Below are 23,022 nucleotides of genomic sequence, written 5' to 3' on the forward strand. Positions count from 1 at the left end.
GTAGAGACAGAGTCTCACTTTATCCCCCTCAGTACAGTGCCATGGCATCATACAACTCACAGCAACCTCCACCTCCTGAGCTTAGGCTATTCTCTTGCCTCAGCCTCCCGAGTAGCTGGGACTATAGGCACCTACCACAATGCCTGGCTGATGCAGTTCAGCCGGAGCTGGGTTTGAACCCCCTACTCTTGGTATATGGGGCCAGTATGTGGCTCCTACTCATTGAGCCACAGGTGCTGCCCTGAAGTCTTATTTCTTTATAAAAATTTCCTCATGATGAATGATCTGCCCATGTTTCAAATGCCTATCTATCATTCAAGCACATTCAGGTGACACTTTTCACATAGTTTTTCTGTATTGGACATAATCTTTCCTACCTCTGACAACATTATGAAACATTTTGCAAAAGCTATACTCAGTCCTATGCAAGACTCACTTTCTTTTCCTTCTTGAATATAAACTTTGTGAGAAAAGGAACTGCATTATGTTCATCACAAAGTAACCCATAGTGTTGCTGAGCAGAGTGGTTACACATGGAAGATATTAGATATATGTGTCTGTCACTAAGCCTGTTGTCAGAGACTCTGTGGTCTCTGACCCACCCAGGTCTTCTAACTAGGCATGGGTCCTAATTCCCCAAGAGGTGCATTAGCTGATGAGTGCTCACAGGTGCCCTCCTTCTCCAGAGAATTGAGCTCAGCTGACTGGAGCAGCTTCACTTGTGATTTTACAGCCCAAAAGCCAATCAATGAGTAAAGGTACATATAAAAAGCTGAGCCCCTTGCCTGTCATGAGGTGATGCTCCAAAGCACAACCCCAGTGGCTGAAGCCAAGAATAGACTTGACCTGAGACAGTTTACTAGATCCTTTTCCCTTGTCTTTCCATCCTGTATAGGTTTCTCCTCAACAGCACTTCCTCCATGAATAACCTTTACAAGAATCTCTGTCTTAAGCACACCTCTCAGTAGCTTCCTATAGGCAATTATACAAACTGTAGCCAGAGTCATTCTTTAAAATAAAAACACAGTATATAACACATGGTTGTGTAAAATGTTCTCATCAGAGATGTTTTTAGTAATTTTGCAACTTTTCCATAAGTCTAAAAGTAGTCAAAAATGAAAAAGTTAGAAAAAGAAATGCAAAGCACTTAAAAAGTGAAACTGTATTTGAGCAGATCCTGGCACTCACCTTCTCAATACCTTTCAGGAGTGTCTTTACCAATGAGTCCCCAGCTCCCGTCACCTTGCCACCCTCATAAATTACATTCTCCTCAATTGATTCTGTGATTTTCAGCATACTGACCTTGTTGTTTTGGTACAAGCTAAGCTCATTCCTAACACAGAACTTACTATTGTCTATGTTTAGAAAGCTCTCTCCTCACATATTCACATAGCTTATACGTCTATTTAGGTCTCTCCTTAAATATCACCTTTCTGGAGATAATTTTTCTGGTAATTATAACTAAATTAGTACTCTCCATAATAGTCATAACTAGCCATTTTTTTTTCTATATAGCACTTATAACTATCTGACATTATATAAGAACTATATCCTCTTCAGAAAGATAATTGTTTTATGGGAGTTGGAACTTACTTCACAAGGACAGAAACTTGTTTCTTGAGCATTTGGAACAATTTTTGGCACGTTGTGGGTATTCAATTAGTATTTGTTAAATCATGGAATAGAGACCCCATTATGCAAATAGAATAAACCTCCAATACTGCTTCTCCTCATAAAGAGTAAAGAAAATTTAGATGAATGAAAGGGGACAAGGTACATTAAAAGTCAATAAGAATACATGTGTGAAATATAAATAAATTTAAACTACAAAATACATTGTGATGCACAATTATTAAATAATATGAGCTACTGACAATGTAGTCTGTCCTTCTGGTGGGAGTATAATGGGTATGATGGGTGGCACAGAATTCCTGAGACTCCTACAGCCTGAAAATATGTTAGTAAAGAATAAGTGTTAAAGTTAGACCTTATAACTTAGTTGTGGAGACAAAAGTTGGAAGGTTACTGTTGCCTGGGATCTTGGAGAAAAATGCCAAGAGAAGGAACATGGAAGCAGAAAAGACCTGAGCTCCTGAACTGCTGGGGTCCTGCCTGGTGGACACGGTCCTTTAAGACCTATGGAACTGGCTGCAATCCACTGAAGAAAGGTAAAGTTAGAAATGGCAAGAAACAAAGAGACAAGACACATAGAATAGAGTTTTCAAAAGTGGGAACACAGGGAAGCAACACCTGTTTGTGGAGTTCCAGTGAGTGGCCCCAAGTATTTATTTCACTCAGCTTTTACTAAAGACTACTTTGTCATTAGCCCAGAAGGTACGCTGAGGAAGGGCACAAAGTTAGTAGTTTCTCTGAGCAAGCATATCAGCTCCTATTGTTTCTATAATCATTAACTTTAAGGGTCTGAGCAGTCTGGAGAAATCTGGAACCTGAGCTTTGTGTGGGAGCAGCCTCCTGTCTCTGGTCACACACACAGATTCCTAAGGGGGTGTTAAAACCCTCTAGTTCACTGTGGAGTAAAACACCACTGGTATCAATCTCCTCTGAAGAATTGGTGGGAAAAAGAATTTTTCTCTCATCTCTACCACAGAGGGTCTTCCTCTGTGGTAAGGGATATAAGCCCTTTTACCCATATTTCAGGGCTTGAGCTGTTTCCTTGATCTCTTTCCAGGCCAAATACAAATCTCCACAAGGGGCAATTGCTTTGACTGTTAATTGGGCAGGAGATGGCCTAGTTAATGTTTCTTGCCAGGCCTTGCACACAGCTTCCTCTATGGCCATTATTCCTTCAGAGTGTTCACAGACCCAGCAGGGAAGTTAGAAGCTGTAAACCTTACAGGCCAGGCTTCTGGGAAACTGCTCAGATAAGAAATTTAACAGTGGCTTGTTCAAAGGCAAACTGGCTGATTTTTCTTTGTTCCACATTGCTCAGTTTATTTCTCCATCCCTCCCTTTTTCCTGGGTGTGCTTTCCCTTGCCAAGAATGGGGTCTTTGGCCCCTATTCTGCCTTCACTGAATAGTCCTAAAGGTATGAGTCATTTGGAGGAATAACTTAGATCACATGTTTGGGGGGAAGAATGAAGCCAGAATGAAGGTAGTGCTCAAGGAAAAGACAAGGAGTAACCTTTCACATGAATTAACTGTTTTTAGCCACCTCTTTGTCCATTTGATCTCTCATCCTCTAGGAATATTACCAAATATCCCAACATTATTAACATATAGCTTTCAAGATACTCTAAAATGCGGCTATTAACTGTCAAAATTTCAGGCACATGAAATTCTACTAATAGCCTTACAACTTAGTTAATTTTCAAATGACCTCATAACCTAAACTCATAACACAAGTAGCAGTAAGACAAGGACCTGACTTTCCTTATCCTACTGTCAGTTATGTTATGAGATTACTTGGGAAAGTTGGGAAAATAGAAAATGACTTTTTTTTTTTTTTTTTGAGACAAAGTCTCACTTTGTTGCTCTTGGTAGAGTACCATGGAGTCACAGCTCACAGCAACCTCAAACTGTCGGGTGTAAGCAACTCTGTTGCCTCAGCCTCCGAAGTAGCTGGGAATACAGGTGCTTGTATAACCCCTAGCTATTTTTTTTAGAGATGGGGCTCTCGCTGTTGCTCAGGCTGGTCTGGAATCTGTGAGCTTAGGGCAATCCACCCGCCTTGGCCTCCCAGAGTGCTAGGATTATAGGCATGAACTAACATGCCTGGCCAGAAAATAACATGCTAATGACTTCCATAAAATCATACTATAAATTATTTTATCTGCTTGTTTAAATGATTATATTGCCCACAAAACTAGCAAGAATTGTTGACATTAAAATGCTTGGCATCCTGCTCCACATTTTAAAGTGTGTCTGAAACATACCATACCTGTAGGTCTCTGTAAGTTCTTTTGTACTAAGATCCTTCTCAAAGTACCGTCCATGGCTGCTTCCTCTATATGGGAGTGGTCTCCAATGACAGTCCAGTACATCATTCTGAAGAGAGTAGGTCAAGGATGTTAACCTGGTAATGACACTGTTATAATCTGACTCTGATCCCCAAGGCAGTGACTCTTCAAATCATGTGCATTAGCCTCACCCTCAGACTGTCTTACAAAGTAGATCCCTGAACCCAACTTGAAACATACAGCATGCAATGTCCAATGAACTGCAATATTGGATATTGCAGTGTCCAATATGCAATATCCAATATTCCAATAGAGGGCCTTGGGAATCACTTTTTAATCAAAGTCTTATTTATATACACTAATATTTGAAAACTTTGTTTAATTTTGAAAAATCCTTTTAAAATCTCAGAAGAAGAGTATTGCTGTCTCTTGAAACTTTCCCCTTTTGGTGATAGAATAATTATTTTACTATAGATGTTGCATCAACATACTTTTGTTGATAGAGAAGTAGTTTCTTATCAAACTGAAATTAGAAAGTACTGCCTAATCATAATCCTAAAAATTGAGTACAAATTGTCTGTTTTTATTAGAAACTAATACTCCACTTTATGGATGATTAGGAGCTTTGTTTAACATTTTCCTATTTCTTTTCTGGTCATTTCTTGTAGGTTTACATCTCCAAGTGAAAGAAAAGAAATGTTTGTATTACATTGTTTAAGCTGGCGTATACATGTGCCTTCATCTCCTATTATCAAAAATAGACAAAAATATGAATATATTACATTTAATATGTTTAATATTTTGAAAATTCAGTTGTAGATTAATAATGTGGTTATGTGTTTATAACATGAGTATTGTTATTATGCAATACACACATATAAACATACCATACACATATACAAACACATATACTGAATGTATAGTATGGTTAACTTCAAGAAAAAAATATATTTTGTGTCATCATTTGGTATGGAAAAAAACAACATGCTTTCATAAAGAAAGAGAAATGCAGGGATTTCAGAAGTCACATTAATCTATTACACACTGAGCACTCATTACAAAAACAAAATTTAGTGCACAATCTCTAAAAATGTATACTTGTATCAAGAAATTAAAAAATACCAAGCCATTAACTTACCCCCTTTTCGGATTTACAGCAATAGCATAAGGTTCTCCAGCCATATTTGTTAAGAGTCGGGTGCAGTTGGGGCCATTCAATTGCCCTGCATTGATAGAGTACCTCAGACTGGTCCAGTGAGTGGTGTAGTAACTGAACCAGTGCATTCTAGAATGATCTGTCCAGTAAATATTTCCAGCAATCCAGTCAACTGCAATGTCCCTGGGCCTTTTAAACTCAGGACACTAAAAGAAAACAAAATTATATACCACAGTAGCTTCAAAAGGAATTTAATGGATTTTTCTGTATCTATACATTGAGATTATATGGGGTCATCATAGGAACATAGTTGTTGTTACCTCGATGCCCCCAAATATACTTAATGTTATTGTTAATCATTAGAAGTATAACTGCACAAATCTAAAGTGTACAGATTATCGGAGTTTTACCTGACTGCACTTGTTTAACCACAACCCTGTTAGGATATTTCCAGAACCACAAGAGACTCAGCTGCAATCTTTCTACTTCAGTATTCCCCTGAGGGTAACAATAATTCTGATGTCTAATGCCATAGACTAGATGAAACAAATCCATGTAAGTAGAATCAAATTATTCTATTCTGAAATTATCTTGCTCAACATCATGCCCATGAAATTTATCCATACTTTGTGTGTGTTAGTCATTAATACTTTTTATTGCTGGGTAGTACTTGAATTTATGAATACATAACAATTATATTTTAGTTACAATTAGTAATATGTTATTGTTTACTATTTTCTTATTAATAATGTATGCTTGGTTTGGGTATAGTTTCAGGTCATAAATACTCATAAAGTGAGTCATAAATACTCTGGTACATGTTTTTCATAGTATTCATTTGAGTACTTACCCAGGTATAGAATTAATGATTCTTAAGGTGTATATATATACTTAGCTTGCATAAATGTAGCTAGAAAACTTTTTAAAAAAACTTTTCAGTAACATAAAAAAGATTTATATCCTCACCATACACAATTTAATTTAAAAATTGAAAAAACACATATGTTAGTACAGGTAGACATTTTCAGAGAGATGGTATAGTTTAACATCTTTGAAGGACAGTCACAGTATCTGTCATTTATTTTACATTTGATACCTTGGATTTTCTGTTTAATATTCTGTATTTTACCAAACTACTGTAAGACAAAGGTAATAGAGTTCATTTGGGCTAGAAAGCCAGGGAAATAATGCCCTTCAATTCAATTGATCACTTTAAGCAGGAAGTAGTGTAATAATTAATTTGATGTGGTCCAGTTTATTGTGCATAACCAAAAATGAGAAGACCTTCCCAGGAGTAATATAGCAAGAATAGAAACAATCATTTGAAGGTGATTACAACTAGACACGTAGTCGATGTGTAAAAGCATCATTAGGACCTGGCAACCAGTGGAAATGTGGGTTGTTAACACATGATAGCTTCTTATGTGGATTGGTAGTGAACATATTTTATTAAGCAGTGGGCTTGGATTATAAAAGAAGAAATACAACATCTCAAAAAGAACACAGGAACAGAAAATAAAATCACTCTTTGCTGTGTGATTACTGGATATCAAAGAAGAGAAATATGGCTTAAACTGAACACAACACCTATAGATAATTTCTAATGCCCCTTTTCTCAGTATTTTAACCTATTTTGCTTTAAAACTTAAATGTTGAAATTGTATAGTATTCTATTTCTCAATAACAATGCACATTATCCACATACACAGTAATATCTCATAGATAACTGAATTAAACATAAAGTAGTCTGCAATAAAGTGTGCTCTAGAAATGTCATATAAGTAACATTCCTACATGTTTAGATATAAATATCTATCCTAGCCAACCCCCCCCCAAAAGCATTTTGAAATAATTTTCCAGTGTCATTTAACCTAAGTATATTTTTATTTTCAGTTTGGCATCATTGAAAAGTAAATATCCCACCAAATGGCATGTGCATGTCAGTGTAAATCATAAATTTATACACATGAGAGATAATGGGAAAATTATCCTTATAATCTGTTTCAAGCTTGTTGAAGCATATTTATAATTTTCTAACACCAGTAGAACAAACCGTTAGCATAGAAAAAAATGTGATGCCTGTTGTCTAGCTTGAGCATAGAAAAGTACCTATTTTCTCTATAGCAGATGCATATCCTTATATATCTGATTTTTTATCCTAACGATTTCCAATACAATATAAAATATTTCATGAAAAGATCAACTTTTGTTGAATTTAGGTTTTTATCGTATTCCAAGCATGCTCAAAAAAGGCTAATTATTATTCCATTCTAAAAATCTGGGGTGTTGACAATTAAGGAACCAAATTCCTAATGTTATTAGAGCACAGAGAAGTTTTTTTAGTGATATTTTTTTCCAGTAAACAGACTGATGAAGATTCTACTAATGGTGAATTCCAAAATAATACGTGAAACTTACATCTATTATCTATTACACCTATTATTTTTAGGGTAAATAACATGTTTAGGAAAATGGAAAAATCATACTTTTCATGCTGAGATGCTGATGATTTGTAGAGTCAATAAAATATGTATAATTTATTCTCTGGGTCCTGGATCCAGGAATCCCTAATGTCATTCCAGTAATTAAATTAGTGAGAGTACAGGATAAAGGATAGTCTCACACAATTAATTCAACCTAAAGTCAAGATATAAATGACAAGATAATTCTCAGAGAATAATGGCAGGGGTGCAGATGTTCCCAGGGGTTCATCCTCACTGACTCACAACACACTAAAGACTCATTGATCCTTAACTCTAAGGAGAGTGTAATAGAACAAAAAGAAAGACAAAGAAGATGAGGGGAAGAAAGAGAGGGATAAGCAGGAGAAGAGGATAAAATCATCTCCATCACAACAGAAAGAGGGCAACAGTATCATCCTACTCTCAGGTAACCTATGCCTAAATTAGGAAACAACCTTTACTACTGAATTCCCAAGATCTCTGTTACTCACACCTTGACCAGGACTGTGAATTTTTGTTTAGCCATACAAAAGAGACTTATATTGAATGGAGGGTGAAAGGCAGAAATTCCTATGGAATCTTAATATTAAGATCAGATAATTTATGGAGAGGCACCATAATCAATCAGGCAAATAAAAAAATAAGTTGAAAAACCAATAAAAAAAAAAGTGCTTCTGGAAATTGAATGGAAGACAGAATGGGAAATATAAGCTTGCCTCCAAAAAGGTTAAAAACAAAACAAAAAACAAAACAAACAAATGCACCAGATTGGAAGGAAGAAGAAAACATAAAACGTTCATTTACCCCTTTGGTTATTTCACTAGAAATCTAGGCCAATGAAATAGAGGCACTAATTTAATGTGTCATATTTAAGAGCCTGCAGACATATGTGGTTACCCTGACAACAAAAGGCTTTGCTCATATTGTTGCACGAAACAGAAGACAAATTTTGACTGCTTTCTGTCTAGACAGACTATTCCTTTCCTAATAAGCTCCCTAAATACACAGTGGAAAGTTTGAAGCCTGAGGCATTCTTCTATGTAGAGATGTATTAGTCAAATGAATAAAATCCTTAAATCTTACAGAAATAATTGACAGCTTGATTGTAACAAAATTAGAGGTTACTAGTGTTAATGACTTATCCTTCATTGGTATGTAAGGTATCTGTCACACGTTTCAGTAAACTAAAGATTAAGGCACTGGTGTTTTAAAACAGGAAAGAGGAAAACCTATAAAAGGGAAAAGAGTTAAGGCATTTGATATTGAACCTTGGAAATTTCTGCTTTCTTTTTTAATAAAATTCTTGAAGTTATCAATATAGTTTAAGAAAATCTAACACAAGGATAGGTTGAAGTGATGTCACATATTTTGTTTATGATTTTTTTCATCTTGATAGATGTCTCAGAACAGAAATTTTGAATCATTTTACTAAAGTTCTCCTGATGTAATTCTCTTAAGACAAAAAAAGAATCGCATTCTCAATAAATTTTGTGTGTGTACATGTTATGTGTGAATATTATACTAAATGAAATATTATTATATTTTGGTCCACATAATAGGAATCATATTAAACCAAGAAAGGGAAATAATAAAATGATGACTACACAAGTTCTAAATATTACTAAGTTCTGTTGACCGAGTAATGTTATAAAAATATCCAGGTATATCATATGTCAATCAAAAAGCTCATCTAGCAATAGCTAAATCCTTTAAGAACCAATAAAGTGATATTTAGATCTAGAACATGTAAGAGATTTAAAAACTACTCAGGGATGAAACCTCTGGCTTCTATTTATGATTTATTCTGAAGAAGAGATTATTTCAATATGAGTAATTATAAGGCTATGCTGATCTACCTTGGAACCATGTCAACTAGTAACTCCTATTAAGGTGGAAAAAATCAAATAAAAATATATAATTTTTAATTAAAAAATCCAAATTTGTTCTTGAATTACAAACTCAATATGGTATGTGATCTTGTTACTCATTTATTATCATGTTCAATGTTCTTTGTACTTATTTTTTTCTGATGTCCCTCTGCTCTCCACAAATATAAAAACTGGTTCTCTAAACCTTCATTCACATTATCAGATACAGGATATAATGAAAAACTAGAGAGCATTCTAAGTTTGGAATCAGAACAACTTGGGTTAAGACTGAGTCCTACTTTCTCTATATGGCATATAAATTAAAGACTTTGGATCTGACTTTGATCATCTAAAGATGATCTGTGAGAGTCATTAGCTTCTAAACAGTAAATTATGTAAGTGTTCAAAATATTGCCCAATTCCGGTAAGTCTGCATTTTATATAGCCTTAAGTATATGTGTCATGCAAGTAAATAATTTGTTTGTGTTTGTGGTGGCAATTTTACAACATTCCTCTAATTGAATGACAATTAAGTATAAACAAGCATAACATATGAAAGGTACTTCACAGTTACCTGAGATGAAACGTACTTCACAGTTACCTGAGAACAAAGAGTGCAAAATGAGAGGGTAAAAACTAATTTTAAGTTAAAATTAAATAAAAAAACTCTTTTAAGTAGATTCTAACTTAAAATAAACATATCACTTTACAAATTCAAACTTTTTGTTTTTGCTTAAAAATTAATTAATTAAAACCAGGTCAGCATTCAAGAATAGCAGAGCTAATCATCTGCTGTTCTCTGATTAAATAGGATGTATTTAGTTTCTCTCTATCACCTATGTCTCACATGCTTTGGCCCAATTTATTTCACATCAGTGTACTTAGCCTCTTCATAAACATTAGATTTCAATCCATTACTTAAGAAACAAAATCATGTGAAAGAGGGAATTAAGACGGCAATAAACACATTGAAAAAATCAAAAAACCAAATGTTGACAGTGTATTGCCATAATTATTTTTTATGGATAAGCAGGAATTTTGGACCATATAATAGATATATATGTGTGTATGGGCAATTATGAAACTTTTGAGAAAAACAAAAACCACAAACATAAAATCCACATAGACCAAATACTTGATTTTTTTTTTTTTTTTTTTTTTTTGCAGTCTGGAAAGAAAAAATAAATACCAAGAGACAGAATTAGCACTCTTTTCCTTTATTTAATTGGAGAGTGACTTTACTCCTTTATTTCATTTTTTTCTTTTATTTTCTGAATGTTGTATGATATACTGATTATTTTTTATCAAAAATAAATAAAAAGGCTTTCACTGGAGTTTTCAACAACAACTATAAAAGAATCCACACTGATAGAAACAAATGAAGCCCTCCCAGCAACCCAGATAAGCTACACAAGTTGAAATGTGCACAAGTGAATCAGAAAGGACGCTGTCAACTATGTTTCTTGGAAGTGAATTAATGCACTGTAGCAGAGTCTGTCCCAAAACTTTTGTTGTGACCCGTGTGTGTATGCCATTCACATATATACACACAAACTGGTTCTTTTATTTCAATGTCTCTCATCCCCCAAGTTTATTCAGAATGAGTACACATGTATGTGTTTAAATATAGTAAATTCTAACACTCAAATTTCCAAATCAAACAGAACCTGGAATAACAAAGGTAACCTTATAGGCTACTTCCTGGACATAAAATTGATATTCTTCAAATGATAGTTAATCTCTCTGTGAGCGTGCCCCTTCAAATGTCAACAGTTGGTGACTTAGGCCTTTAGACAACTTGAAAATATGTTACATAGGCTAAGATCTCTGATGCTTCAATGAGACCAAGATCATTCTCAAGGAAAACGATAATAATAACATACCATAGAAATGGTAACTTCTATTTAGTAAAGGAGCCTTGGGAGTTATTGGGGGAAATTAAGGGAGGCAGAGGAACTAGCACGTGAGAAGATTTTTAAAGTGAAGAGAAAAAGCTGCATTCTTGGTACTGAAATATGGTCTACATGTGGCTGGAACAAAAATTTGTGTTTCTGGGTGTGTATGTGTGTGTTCACAAGTGTGTAATGATATGGAAGTGGGAAATGAGGCTGAAAATCATGAAGAGGCTTGTAAACAAATGATTTTTTTTTTTTTGCAGTTTTTGGCCGGGGCTGGGTTTGAACCTGCCACCTCCAGCATATGGGGCCTGCGCCCTACTCCTTTGAGTCACAGGCGCCACCCTAAACCAATGATTTTTCAATGGAAATCCATTTGAAGTTTTGGAGGACATAAGGATAGAGAGCTATGGGGATCAGATGAATATTTTGAGACCATTTTGTCTATGGTGTGGAGAATGACTTGGGAATTTAGAAAAATCAGAGGGGCTTTATTTCATGGACTCCATGGAGAAGTCTAATCCTGGTTTTAGAAAGACAAAGGTAAACAAAAATGGGATCTATCTAAAGACAAAAATATTTGAATTTGTGAAAGACTGAGTACTGAGGATAAAAAGATAAATTGTAAAAGATAATTCTCAAGAACTATTTTGGCAAAAAAAAAAAAAAAATCCAAAAAGTGATTTGCCCAATAATATGGACATTTGGGACATTCACTGAGATAAAGTAACAGGGACCCCTTTAAATGCTCAACACATACTACATTTGTAAGTTCAAACTACTTTTCATACATTATACTTTATTCCTACCAACAGGCCCTTAAAACAAAACATACTACTGGAGAATATAGTTTTTTAGTAGAGTAATAAAGAAAAAAAGGATCTAAAGAATAAAAACCACTGTAATTCATTACTGACGCACATTTCTATACTGTATTAGAGCAACGGTATGTTCTTTACAATTAAGTGCAGCAAGAGAGTCAAAACATAAAATGCTTAATTGAAAATTTTCTCATAACTAAATGTTCTTCTACAGAACAGGAAACATTTCTAGTTATAATTCCAATCTTAAATTAATCATTAAATGAAGTCCCAGCAAGAAGACTACCCATTTTCCTAACAGTAAATTATTCAGTATCATACCTCTGTGTAAGTTAGGGAATAATCTAATTCACATTTAGTAAAACAAATATATTTTCTAATTTTCTTCATATTTATTGAAAATATAAAATCTTACCAATTTTTCCCTAATAGACTATTATATCACACAGTATTCCTATGAATCAGATTTTCAGCCAATGTTTAACTAAGATCTATGTTCTCTGGTTTTGTTCACATTAAGATAAGTTGTGAAAGGCTATGTATTTATTAAAGTAAATGATATGATTAAAGCCAAGAAACAAAGAATACATATACTACTGTTACATTAATTTGATACAATGTGTATTAGTTATAATAAAAAAATTATATATGTATGTGTTTTATTGTTATATCCACAATTTCCCATCATAATTTTGGCAATGAGCTTGTCAGTACTTTGTCCAGATATAGTTACGATTATTAAGACAAATTAAGGGGCTCAGTGCCGGTAGCGCCAGCCACATACACTGGAGCTGGCAGGTTCAAACCCAGCATGGGCCTGTCAAACAACAATGACAACTACAACAAAAAAATAACCGGGCATTGTGGCAGGCTCCTGTAGTCCCAGCTACTTGGGAGGCTCAGGCAAGAGAATCAATCGCTTGAGCCCAAGAATTTGAGGTTGCTATGAACACCACAGCACTCTACATAATAAAATTTTCTCCAAAAAAAAAAAAAAAAACAAATTAAGGAAAAGAAAATGAACATAACATTACACTACATGTACACTGTAAATAAGATATGAGCTATTCATATACTACATATGTATGAATTTACTTTTAGAAAGATGCATATGAAAATCAGAAGGGAAACTGCCATTAAGAAAGTTTTAGCTGGGCACAGTTGCTCACACCAGTAATCTAGCTCTTTGGAACACTGAGGTGGTGGGGATCACTTGAGCTCCGGAGTTCAAGACCAGCCTGAGCAAGAGTGATAACTGTCTCTACTACAGAATAGAAAAACTAGCCAGGGTGGCACTTGTGGCTCAAAGGAGCAGGGTGCTGGCCCCATGTGCCGGAGGTTGTGGGTTCAAACCCAGCCCTGGCCAAAAGCTGCAAAAAAAAAAAAGAAAAGAAAAACTAGCCAGGTGTTGTAGCAGGCACCTGTAGTCCCAGCTACTCAGGAGGCTAAGGCAAGAGGACTGCTTGAGCCCAAGAGTTTGAAGTTGCTGTGAACTGTGATACCATAGCATTCTGTCAGTGCACCTGATTGATGCTCTGTCTCAATCAAGAAAAAGAAAGAAGAATCAGATTGTAGCATAAGGATATGGAGTCTATGGATACTCAAGAGAGATTTACTTTTTTTTATGTGTACTTTTTTACTATTTGAAATTGGTTTAGTGTGTATACATATATGTCTGTTACATTAAACTTCTGAAGATTTTCTGGAAATTTAAAACACATGAATTTCCTTAAATAATTTTTGATAATTTTATCTTATCTGTTGGACCCACATCATTTTGAAATTGTTTTACATTATTTAGTGACTCTCATGAAAGCAAATAATTTTAAGGCCCATGAAGAAAGTAGTCTCTCCTTCATCCTAACAGATTGTTAACTTTATAGCCAACCAGTGATATTTCATTAATGTTGAAAGCTTTAGACTATGTTCTGATTTCATAGTAAAAGTTAACTTTAGTGCACCTCCACTAGAAAAGAAATTTCCAATAGAAACAGGACAATTTTCAATATACCAATTACTGGAAACTGTGAAAGTTCAAAACATTTTGAAAACAGGCAGCACACACTCTGAAAAGCACCAACTCGATTCATGAATATTTCTATAAACATTATGTAAACATTATATAAATATTTATTTATTCCCACATGGAATTCATACTTGTTCTTTCAATTCCCATACTACATATAACAACTTCATTCTTTAAGGTTTGAGGAAAAAAACACATATTCACAATTTTCTGTTAGCCAATATTTCACCATTTACTATAACAAAAATAAAGTTATCTCTAAAATTAAACTTTTGAGAAAAACCATATATAGTTTATTATACTTATAAAAATATTTCCTATTCAAGGAAGGGTAATAATGTAGGATTCACTATAAGCTCCAGAACACTAGAATTGGTTCTTTATTAGAAATTCTGTGGTAGTGATTTAGTAAGACATCTCACGAATTATTCTTTAAATACAATGCAGTCTCAATCTAATACTAATGGCTTTATGCTTCTAATTATATTCTCTAAAAATTCTTAGAAATGGAAAGATGCAAGAACATGCAAGAATTTTTAAAATAAATAAATGTGACAATGGAATCGATCATATGTCACATAAAGATATACTAATATTAGACAATAAATTTTAAAAATATGCTAATGGGGTATGGATCTATGAAAAGGTTAAAAGAATAGAATAAGGACTCCATATACATACACATTTCTAATCCTTCTAAAACAGAAATGTCTTCTCAATTACTGGAGGAGGATGTAGAAATTAAATCCTTACATCAGGCCATATACACATATTTATTCAGACAGATCAGTAACTAAAGTGCAAGAGAATAAAGTTTTAGAAAATATTAAAAGAAAGAGCAGGAAATATTTTCATGTGTTGGATGAAATATCTTTTGAAATATGATGTGATGTCCAGAGGCATTGAGAGAAAAGACAATCAGATCAAACTACATAAAAAGTAAATTTTCTATGTGGGGCAAAAGTGTCATAAACAAAGCAAATCCATTCAAAGGAGTTGTGTATGTATGTACACTTTGGGTGTGTGTTGCAAAAGCTCAGTATTTACAGTATATAAAAAGTGCATAAAAATATCTCATGGAAAGTAAAACACTGTAAAGAAACAATGAGCATAGGTCATAAAGAGACCTTTTGGGAAAGTAGAATTTTAATGGTTAAGAAAACATATAAAAAAGATGTTCACACCTCATTAATAGTACATAAAATGCACATCAAAACCAAAAAAACCCTTTAATTCTTCATATATAAAATGGTAAAAGTTTAAAAGTTCATTAATTGGGATTATGGTTTTATCAGCAGTAATGAAAAAGTTCAGATTCATATCTTGCTTGTCACTTAAAAAATGTAGTCTTTATATTATTGGTGGGACTGCAAATTCGTATCACTTCTATGGAATATTATATGGAGATACTTCAGACAACTTAAAGTAGACCTACCATTTGACCTAGCAATCCCACTGCTAGCATATACCCAAAGGAAAAGTGCCCATTTTACAGAAAGGACACATGCACTTGAATATCCACAGCAGCACAATTCACAATGGCAAAGATGTGGAAACAGCCCAAGTGGCCAACAATACACAGATGGATTAATAAAATCGGGATTATGTATACTGTGGAGCACTACTCAGCTATGAGAAGATGATGATCTAGTATCCTTTATGTCAATCTAGATGGAACTGGAAACCATTCTTCTAAGGGAAACATCACAATAATAGACAAACAAATCCATGTACTTAGTGCCAAAATGGGAATTCTTGGTTTAACACTGAAGTGCACATATGAAAGTAAAACGCAATGGAAATCAAGCAGGTGGTAGGAGATGGGTAAATTCACACCCATTAAACACAATGCACACCATTTGAGTAAAGGGCACACTCAAAACTTTGACTTAATCTGTATGAAAACAAAGCAAGAAAACAAAATATGTGTACCCCCTAACATTCTGAAATTTTAAAAAATAGTCTTTCAGAAAGTGATCTAAAAGTACTTATTCCAAATTAAGTTTGAATACTCTTTAATCTCACACTTTCACTAAGTGGAATGTCTACACTGTCTATTATTAAAATTTCAATTATGCTTGTGCCTAAAACTGACCATTAAAGCATTGTTTTCAACAACAAAACAAAGCAAAAAAGAATGGTATTATTCAGGGACCAAGATGCTATCTAGATACTGGCTGCACAGCCTCTCCCATGGTAAAGATCCAAAGTACAAAGTAGACATTCGCCTGCAGATAGATCATCTAAGAGAAAGCACTGGGATTCAACAAAGAGATGAGTGAAGGCCCTGAAAGCAAAGGAGACAGAAGGACAGCAGCCTGCTTGGCCATGGCCAGATGTATCTGTACTTGGGGAAGGGGTGAGCCCCTTATGGGTCCATATTCCTTTCATGAACTTTACAATCATAGCTATGAAAAGCACTCACTATCTTCACAGGCTGTCAGGCTAACAAAGGGAGCTGGCTAGTGCAGTGGCCTTGTTTTAAAGGGATGTGTGTGTAAGGGGGTTCTACAGGCTTTGGAGCCCTGAAGCCAGTGCCATTCTGAGAGCCCAGCCCCAGTGTGCTGTGGCTGTCTGGGGCCAACGCCACCACTGCCATCTCCTCATCAACATTGCCAGGCCAGGGAGGCAGCAGGGAGCCAAGTGCTGTGTGGCATCCTAAGAACAGATACACCACCACTACAGCCACTTCTGCTGCTCCTGTTGCTGAGGGACCCAGCCGTGAGCAAACCCCCAACCCCACCCACATCCGTTACTCTGCGGCCATTGCTGCTGCTGCAATAGCCAGGCGTGAGCAAAACTTCACAACCTCCTCTGCCACCACTGAGAGGGTGTGGTCCTGCCACCACTGCTGGTGTTGTTGCTGGAGGACTCAGTTGTGAGTAAACCCTCACAGTCATCCATTGCTATGGCCACCAGTGAGAGGGGCCCATCCTAGTGCCACTACTGCAAGCACCTGCTGCAGGACCCAGGTGCCAGTAAACCCACACAGCCACCCACCCCAGTTGCCAAGTTGAGATGGGCCTACCCTGCTCCTGCCTGAGCTCCCAGCAGTGGCCTGGGGATCAGCCTGTCCTAACATGTTCCAACACCTAGCTAGACTGTGACAACCACAGAACAGGGAGAGGCAGGAGAGCAGCAGTGTTCCCAGATCTCTGACCCATATAGCAGACTTCTGGGAAACAACACGGAGTCCACTCTCCTGCACCAGCAAGTTTTTGACTCAGGGTCCGAGGGGGTCTGTTCCTTTACCAGTGGGAGAGATGAGTGCAGAGAGGAAACCATAATTTGAGAGAGTGTCTCCATCCCAGAGCAGAAGCAGCACCAGAACCTGAGAAAGGATGTGGAATGGGAGCCTCCTTCCACCAATGCTGCAGAAGTTGCCGCCTTTGCTCTCAAGCATGAGCCTTTGGTGCAGGTGAGCTATAGAACGGCCAGATACAGGATTGTGGGAGGGGCGGAGGTGCCCTTCAGTCGTTCTGCACCGAGGGTTCAGCTCATTTCTCTTCCCATGCTCCTGCAGTGTTCCCAACCTGGTAATCTCAATCACTGGGTCTCTCTATCACCAGATCCACAGCAGTACTCCCAAGCACCCACTTGGACCACAGCAGCCTTGGGAGACTAGTGGGTTCCAGGGAACTCTAGGTGTCCCAGAGCTTGGTCATGCAGGACAGGCCAAGAGGAGAACAATACACCAGAGGGCACCCTCAGGGCAAAGGGCACCATTGCCCTTTGCAATACCAGGCAAGAGCAAGGGCCTTTTCTTTGAGCTCCCCTTCTCTGTCCGCTGCTGCTGAGGAAACCATGACTATTTCTAAAGCCTGGAGTAACTTCCTGGCCTTGGACAGAGCCCTTGCCACACCCAGGATTCCACAGATCTTGGGGATTATTTTTTTCTCTATATAAAGCCCCAGCAAGTGCCTTTGAGTGTCCTAAGGACAAAAGCTCCTGCAGCTCCTGAGGAAGAATCAGACTAACAGGCCTCTCCCTGAGCTCCCTGTCTCTTCTGAGAGGAACCTACTCTCCCAGGCATGACCACACCTCTCCTGCTGGAGCATTTTAGCCAGAGCCCATAGCCAACCTAGTAGGCTAGCACACAGCAAGTTGAGCTGCCTCTGCTACTTTGCCATAGCTGGGTCAGTGTGGGAGCTGGCATTTGGGTGCTGTAGGGTTCCCTTCGGGCAGAGGCCACTGCCAATTTTGAGAGAGGGAGGTATGAGCAGCTTCCAGAGCTGACTGCCTCTTCTGATCCTATCAAGAGGGGCCCTCCTTCCTGTCACAGGCTCACAGTGAACCTACTATTCTCCTGACATTCACCCAGAGCAAGGGATCACCCCATACCTCACTATCACAGCTGTGCCTGTGCTCAGGAAGGCTTGAGGGCAAATTTGCCTCATTTATTTGAGCTTTTAACACACTAGAAATATGACTCCAGTATCTCTTCCTTAAAATACTGTGCTGTTAGTTGTTAACTCGATATTCTGTTGTTTTCTCTTAATGTGCTGGCCATTCTTTGTCATAATTTTAATCTTGCTTTAGAGCATGGCTCTCTTCCTTCTTTCCCTCCTTTCTACTCTCTTACTGGCTTCGAGGATATATATAAACCCTTTATATTTTAACATGCATCGCCAGCCCAGTGATCCAAGATCTAGCCTTGAATAGTTGATATCTCACTTGGATCTTTCATAGCCTTCACAGACTTAACAGGGCTAAAACTGAACCCAGGCTTTATTATTATCATTGTTCATCACGTTCTGAAATCCAACAATCTAGATCTCAGTCTAGAGTCTTTTCTATTTTAATTGCCATATTCAATTTCTAAACCTTTTGCATTAAACATCTGCCTAGCACCTTTCATCTCCTCTGAGACTACAATGGTGAAACTTATCTCTAACTTGGAGCACAATAGCTGCAAGTGGTCTTCTTCTATTCTAGTCCTTCCCTCATCAAAGCCATTCTTTACATAAAAAGTAAAATTATTATCCAACATATATAATGGCATTATTTCCTGCTCATTTTTAAGTGTTAGCTCATACCTTTTCTCTTCAAATGGACCTTTACTAATCATCTTATCCTATGACTTCTGATACTAGAATTTTTATTTCTTAGTTCATTATTTATTTCCTTCAATGGATTTTTTGAAATTGGAAATTTTTGTATTTATTTATTCTCCAGAATATAAACTCTGTGAAGGCAAGATTTTGCTTATGATGTTATTTTTATTGTACAAAACAACCATGCAGAGGTTTTAAATAAACCTTTGTGTATTAATGAGTTAATCTTAGCTGATTCACCTTAATGTGTAATACATTTTGTTTAATAATGTCCTCAGCATTATGAGTTATAGATTCATATTTTTATATAGTCTCAAAAGACTATGTTTAGTAAAATTCTGAATATTGTTCACAACTGTTATAGAATTATCTAACTGGGTCAATTTGTATTATTGAGAACTTACCTTATGCAATTAACAATCAAGCCACAAAATGATAGTTTTAGATTTCTTTCAATGCAACCATAATAAATGATTGTTTTTGTTTGACTTATTTGAATGGACTCAGGTGACTACCCAAATTTTATGCAATAAAACATTGAAGTATTTGCTAGAACTTATATCCACATACACATATACTTCTATGTGAGGGCATATGCACATGTGTGTATTTGTGTATGGGGTGTGTGTGTGTGTGTGTGAGAGAGAGAGAGAGAGAGAGAGAATCTGAGATAGAGAGAGAGAGAGATACACACAGACTCAAGTATTGGTTATGAGGTCTATAACTAGGACTTCAATTAAAAACTGAAACCTATTAAGGATAACTCAGATGGATATTTTGCTAATTTTTTTTAGGAGAAAAACGTTCCAATCAAATATTTGAGTTATAATTATCTGAATAAAATTATGAGTATGCTTTTTATGAACATTCTCTAAAAGACAATATGCCAAAAATAATACCTTATAGTCATTTCTCAAAATAAAGTCAATCAGATAAGCGTGAGCATTTAATGTTCTGCTTAGTAATATTTAATCTTTAGTGGCCAAAAAAAAAGTGATCTATTCTTTTAAAGTTATTTGCATTTTCAAAACATTGACCTACTTTATAGTAGTTGCCATCATATACTTTTCTGCACAGCATTTTCCCAGGTAGTATGTACAATTGTTGCATAATACTATGATAGTGTGCTGTGCCTACTAAAATTCAAATTCAGAAGTCTCCTTATGCTTTACATGTAGATTAAATCATGTCAATCTTCTAAGTTTTAAATTATTTAAATTTCTTAAAGGAAAAAAAAAAACACCCATTTTGTACAGCCCTGGAGGCTGGAAAATCATAAGCATTCCTAACTATAAATAACTTAGTCTGTATTTGAAATGTAAATTCATAATTATAATTAGTATTCCAACCATTTTTTCAGATTACATAGGTGTATTCCCTTTACAATTAAAAAAAAAGAGATTATATTAAATATTACCTTCCTTTGGGATGGACTTCAGTTAACATTTAGTTTCCTGAATAATAAATATGCTTCTGATTTTGAATACAATGTATTTCCTACCCTTTACAGAGGTAAAAGTATTTCAATATTTTCAGTGTCTATTAACATGTTTTCATGACATCCTGCTATCACATTCTGTTAATTCCTACCATGTGGTTCATTGATAATTGGGTTATAACTAAAGTATCCATAGCTTTATTAGTATATTTAATTCTAGCTTGCCTTTGATTGAGAGATAAAAATTAATGTACCATAATCACCCTTGGGAAAAATCTTGGGTTTTATTTTCCAAGAAGTGGGGAGCTCTGAGTCAGTCTTATTTAATATTTGTGTCATAACTAAGAAAATGAATTAGATGACATGCTCACTAAGTTCAGGGATGATAAGGGTTACTTTTACAAGACCAAATGCTTCATATGGAGAATAATTCATAAAGGTAGAAAATCAATTCTTTCTACCCAAGATAGATTTCAAAGGAATAAATACAAAGTGTCCTGGTAACAACTGGACATATAATATGTCACACGTATTTTGGTAATCATATATGTATATTATTTGAACAGAACATTAGAAATTGTCTACTTGAATACTGTAGTTGTTCAGATAAGTAAGCTGAGATTCAAAGATATGACTTACTCTTAGGTTAATTACTCCCGCATTCACATTATTCATTAAATTAACGTGGTAAGAATAGGTTCATTTAGTCACTATAATATTGAGACATCAGGTTACAAAAAGATTTAGGAAAAAAATTTAAAAGTTTGTCTCTATCAGTATACCAGTAAATTGTTTCTTTTAATAATGTTTCTAGGTGGAATTGTTATGGAATTTGGCTTAGAATGCAGCATAGCTCAGAGGTTCTCCAACCTTATAAGTATGACATGGGCTCCTTGATAGAAAATGTAACCCTATTTTTACCCATTTTTCTTCCCAGAGAATGCTGTTAGTAATTACAGGTCTAAAAACAGTGGTGGATAAAATACAGGAAATCTACATAACACAAGTTATCATTATCATTAAAAGAGCAAAGGCAGCAGCTTCATATCTTATTCAAATCAACAGCTTAGCCATTAGATGTGAAAAATTCTGTAACATATTGATGAAATTAAAGATAAAAATATATAAAATATACACATAAAAATGAATTCATATAATATTCAAATAAAAATATATGTATATATATTTCTGAGTATAAGAATAAAAGTTAGTTATCAAACATTGAATAAATTTGGCTTTTGACCCACCATAAACACTGTTCACTAGAGAACTATCAATCCTCCCAGTGACAAAACTAAATAAAATCCAATAATTTTCTTTAAAACATTAAACCAAAATTAAGTAAAGATGTAAGTATGTTTAGCAACTATAAAATCCAGCAAGTAATTTGCAAATACTATTTAATGTGATAATGTGCAACTAACATCATCACAATAAACACCATCATCATACTGTTAATAAGAAGCATCTAAATAGACTCCTTATTAATCAAGAAATGTTGAACACTAATATACACTCTAGGTATAATTCATGTATGTTAATTATTAATTAGTTATATATAATTATATACAATTAATGTTAGTATATAATTAATGTAGTAATACATTGATTTAATCCTCACTAGAACCTCTCGAAACAGCAGGTACAGAGAAGCTAAAGGTTAGTACGCAACGGGAACAATATTTAAACTCGGGCACTGTAACTCCCTAGTATATACTCCTGGTTCATTAGCAACAGATAAAGTACTAATATAAAAGCAATGTTTTCACAGAGCAGACTTTTGTTGTAGAGCTAAAAAGTTAGTAGTCATTGTTTTTGAGGATAGGAGTTAAAGAAACAACTCTGGTATACGTAGATTTCTACTCACTGTTAATTTAATCTAAACCTGAACTTGAAAGCTAAAATAACTTCTTTTAAAACCAGCTTATTGCTTTCTACTACTGATAAAATTAAAATATGTTTCAGATTTGCATCCAACCGTATTTCTGTAGTTCAAGTCTTTATGTTAGGTGTGGGTAGAAAAAGTAGTACTTCCAGTTAGGTAACTTTGATTCTTTTTAAATGCAAAGCTTCAGTTACATCCTGCTGTGACAGCACTTGACTTTTTAGTTGTATGAGAACAAGCCAGGCCCCATAAAAATAAGTATTTATCTGTCATTTTCCTCCTAGGTTACTTCAAAATATAAAACACACAATAGCTTGACATGCCCTAAAACAAAAAGCAATAATCTACAACCATAAATCCAAACAAATGTTGTTTATTTTTCTCAAAAAGAATAACTATGACAATCAACATGTCCATCATAAACAAGCAAGCAATGTTGCTATTTCCTAAAATATAGTTTTCAGTAGTCAGAAGAAACGTTTACACTACTGACTGAGTT

At 35.4% G+C, this 23,022-nt stretch overlaps 1 protein-coding gene across 1 annotated transcript in view; it reads right to left on the reverse strand.

Annotated features, from left to right (window-relative positions):
- The window catches only part of LRP1B (LDL receptor related protein 1B), a 320,398-nt gene that overhangs the window by 92,014 nt on the left and 205,362 nt on the right, over positions 1–23,022 (reverse strand). The window contains exons 36-37 of the mRNA XM_003794393.2: positions 5,057–5,280; positions 3,900–4,006 (exon numbers count right to left, since the gene is read on the reverse strand). Of these exons, the coding sequence (XP_003794441.1) occupies positions 3,900–4,006; positions 5,057–5,280 (331 nt within the window). The remainder of the gene's footprint in view (positions 1–3,899; positions 4,007–5,056; positions 5,281–23,022) is intronic.

The sequence above is a fragment of the Otolemur garnettii genome, unplaced genomic scaffold (genome assembly GCF_000181295.1).
Source record: "Otolemur garnettii isolate 467f Iridium unplaced genomic scaffold, OtoGar3 scaffold00080, whole genome shotgun sequence".
Classification (NCBI taxonomy): domain Eukaryota; kingdom Metazoa; phylum Chordata; class Mammalia; order Primates; family Galagidae; genus Otolemur; species Otolemur garnettii.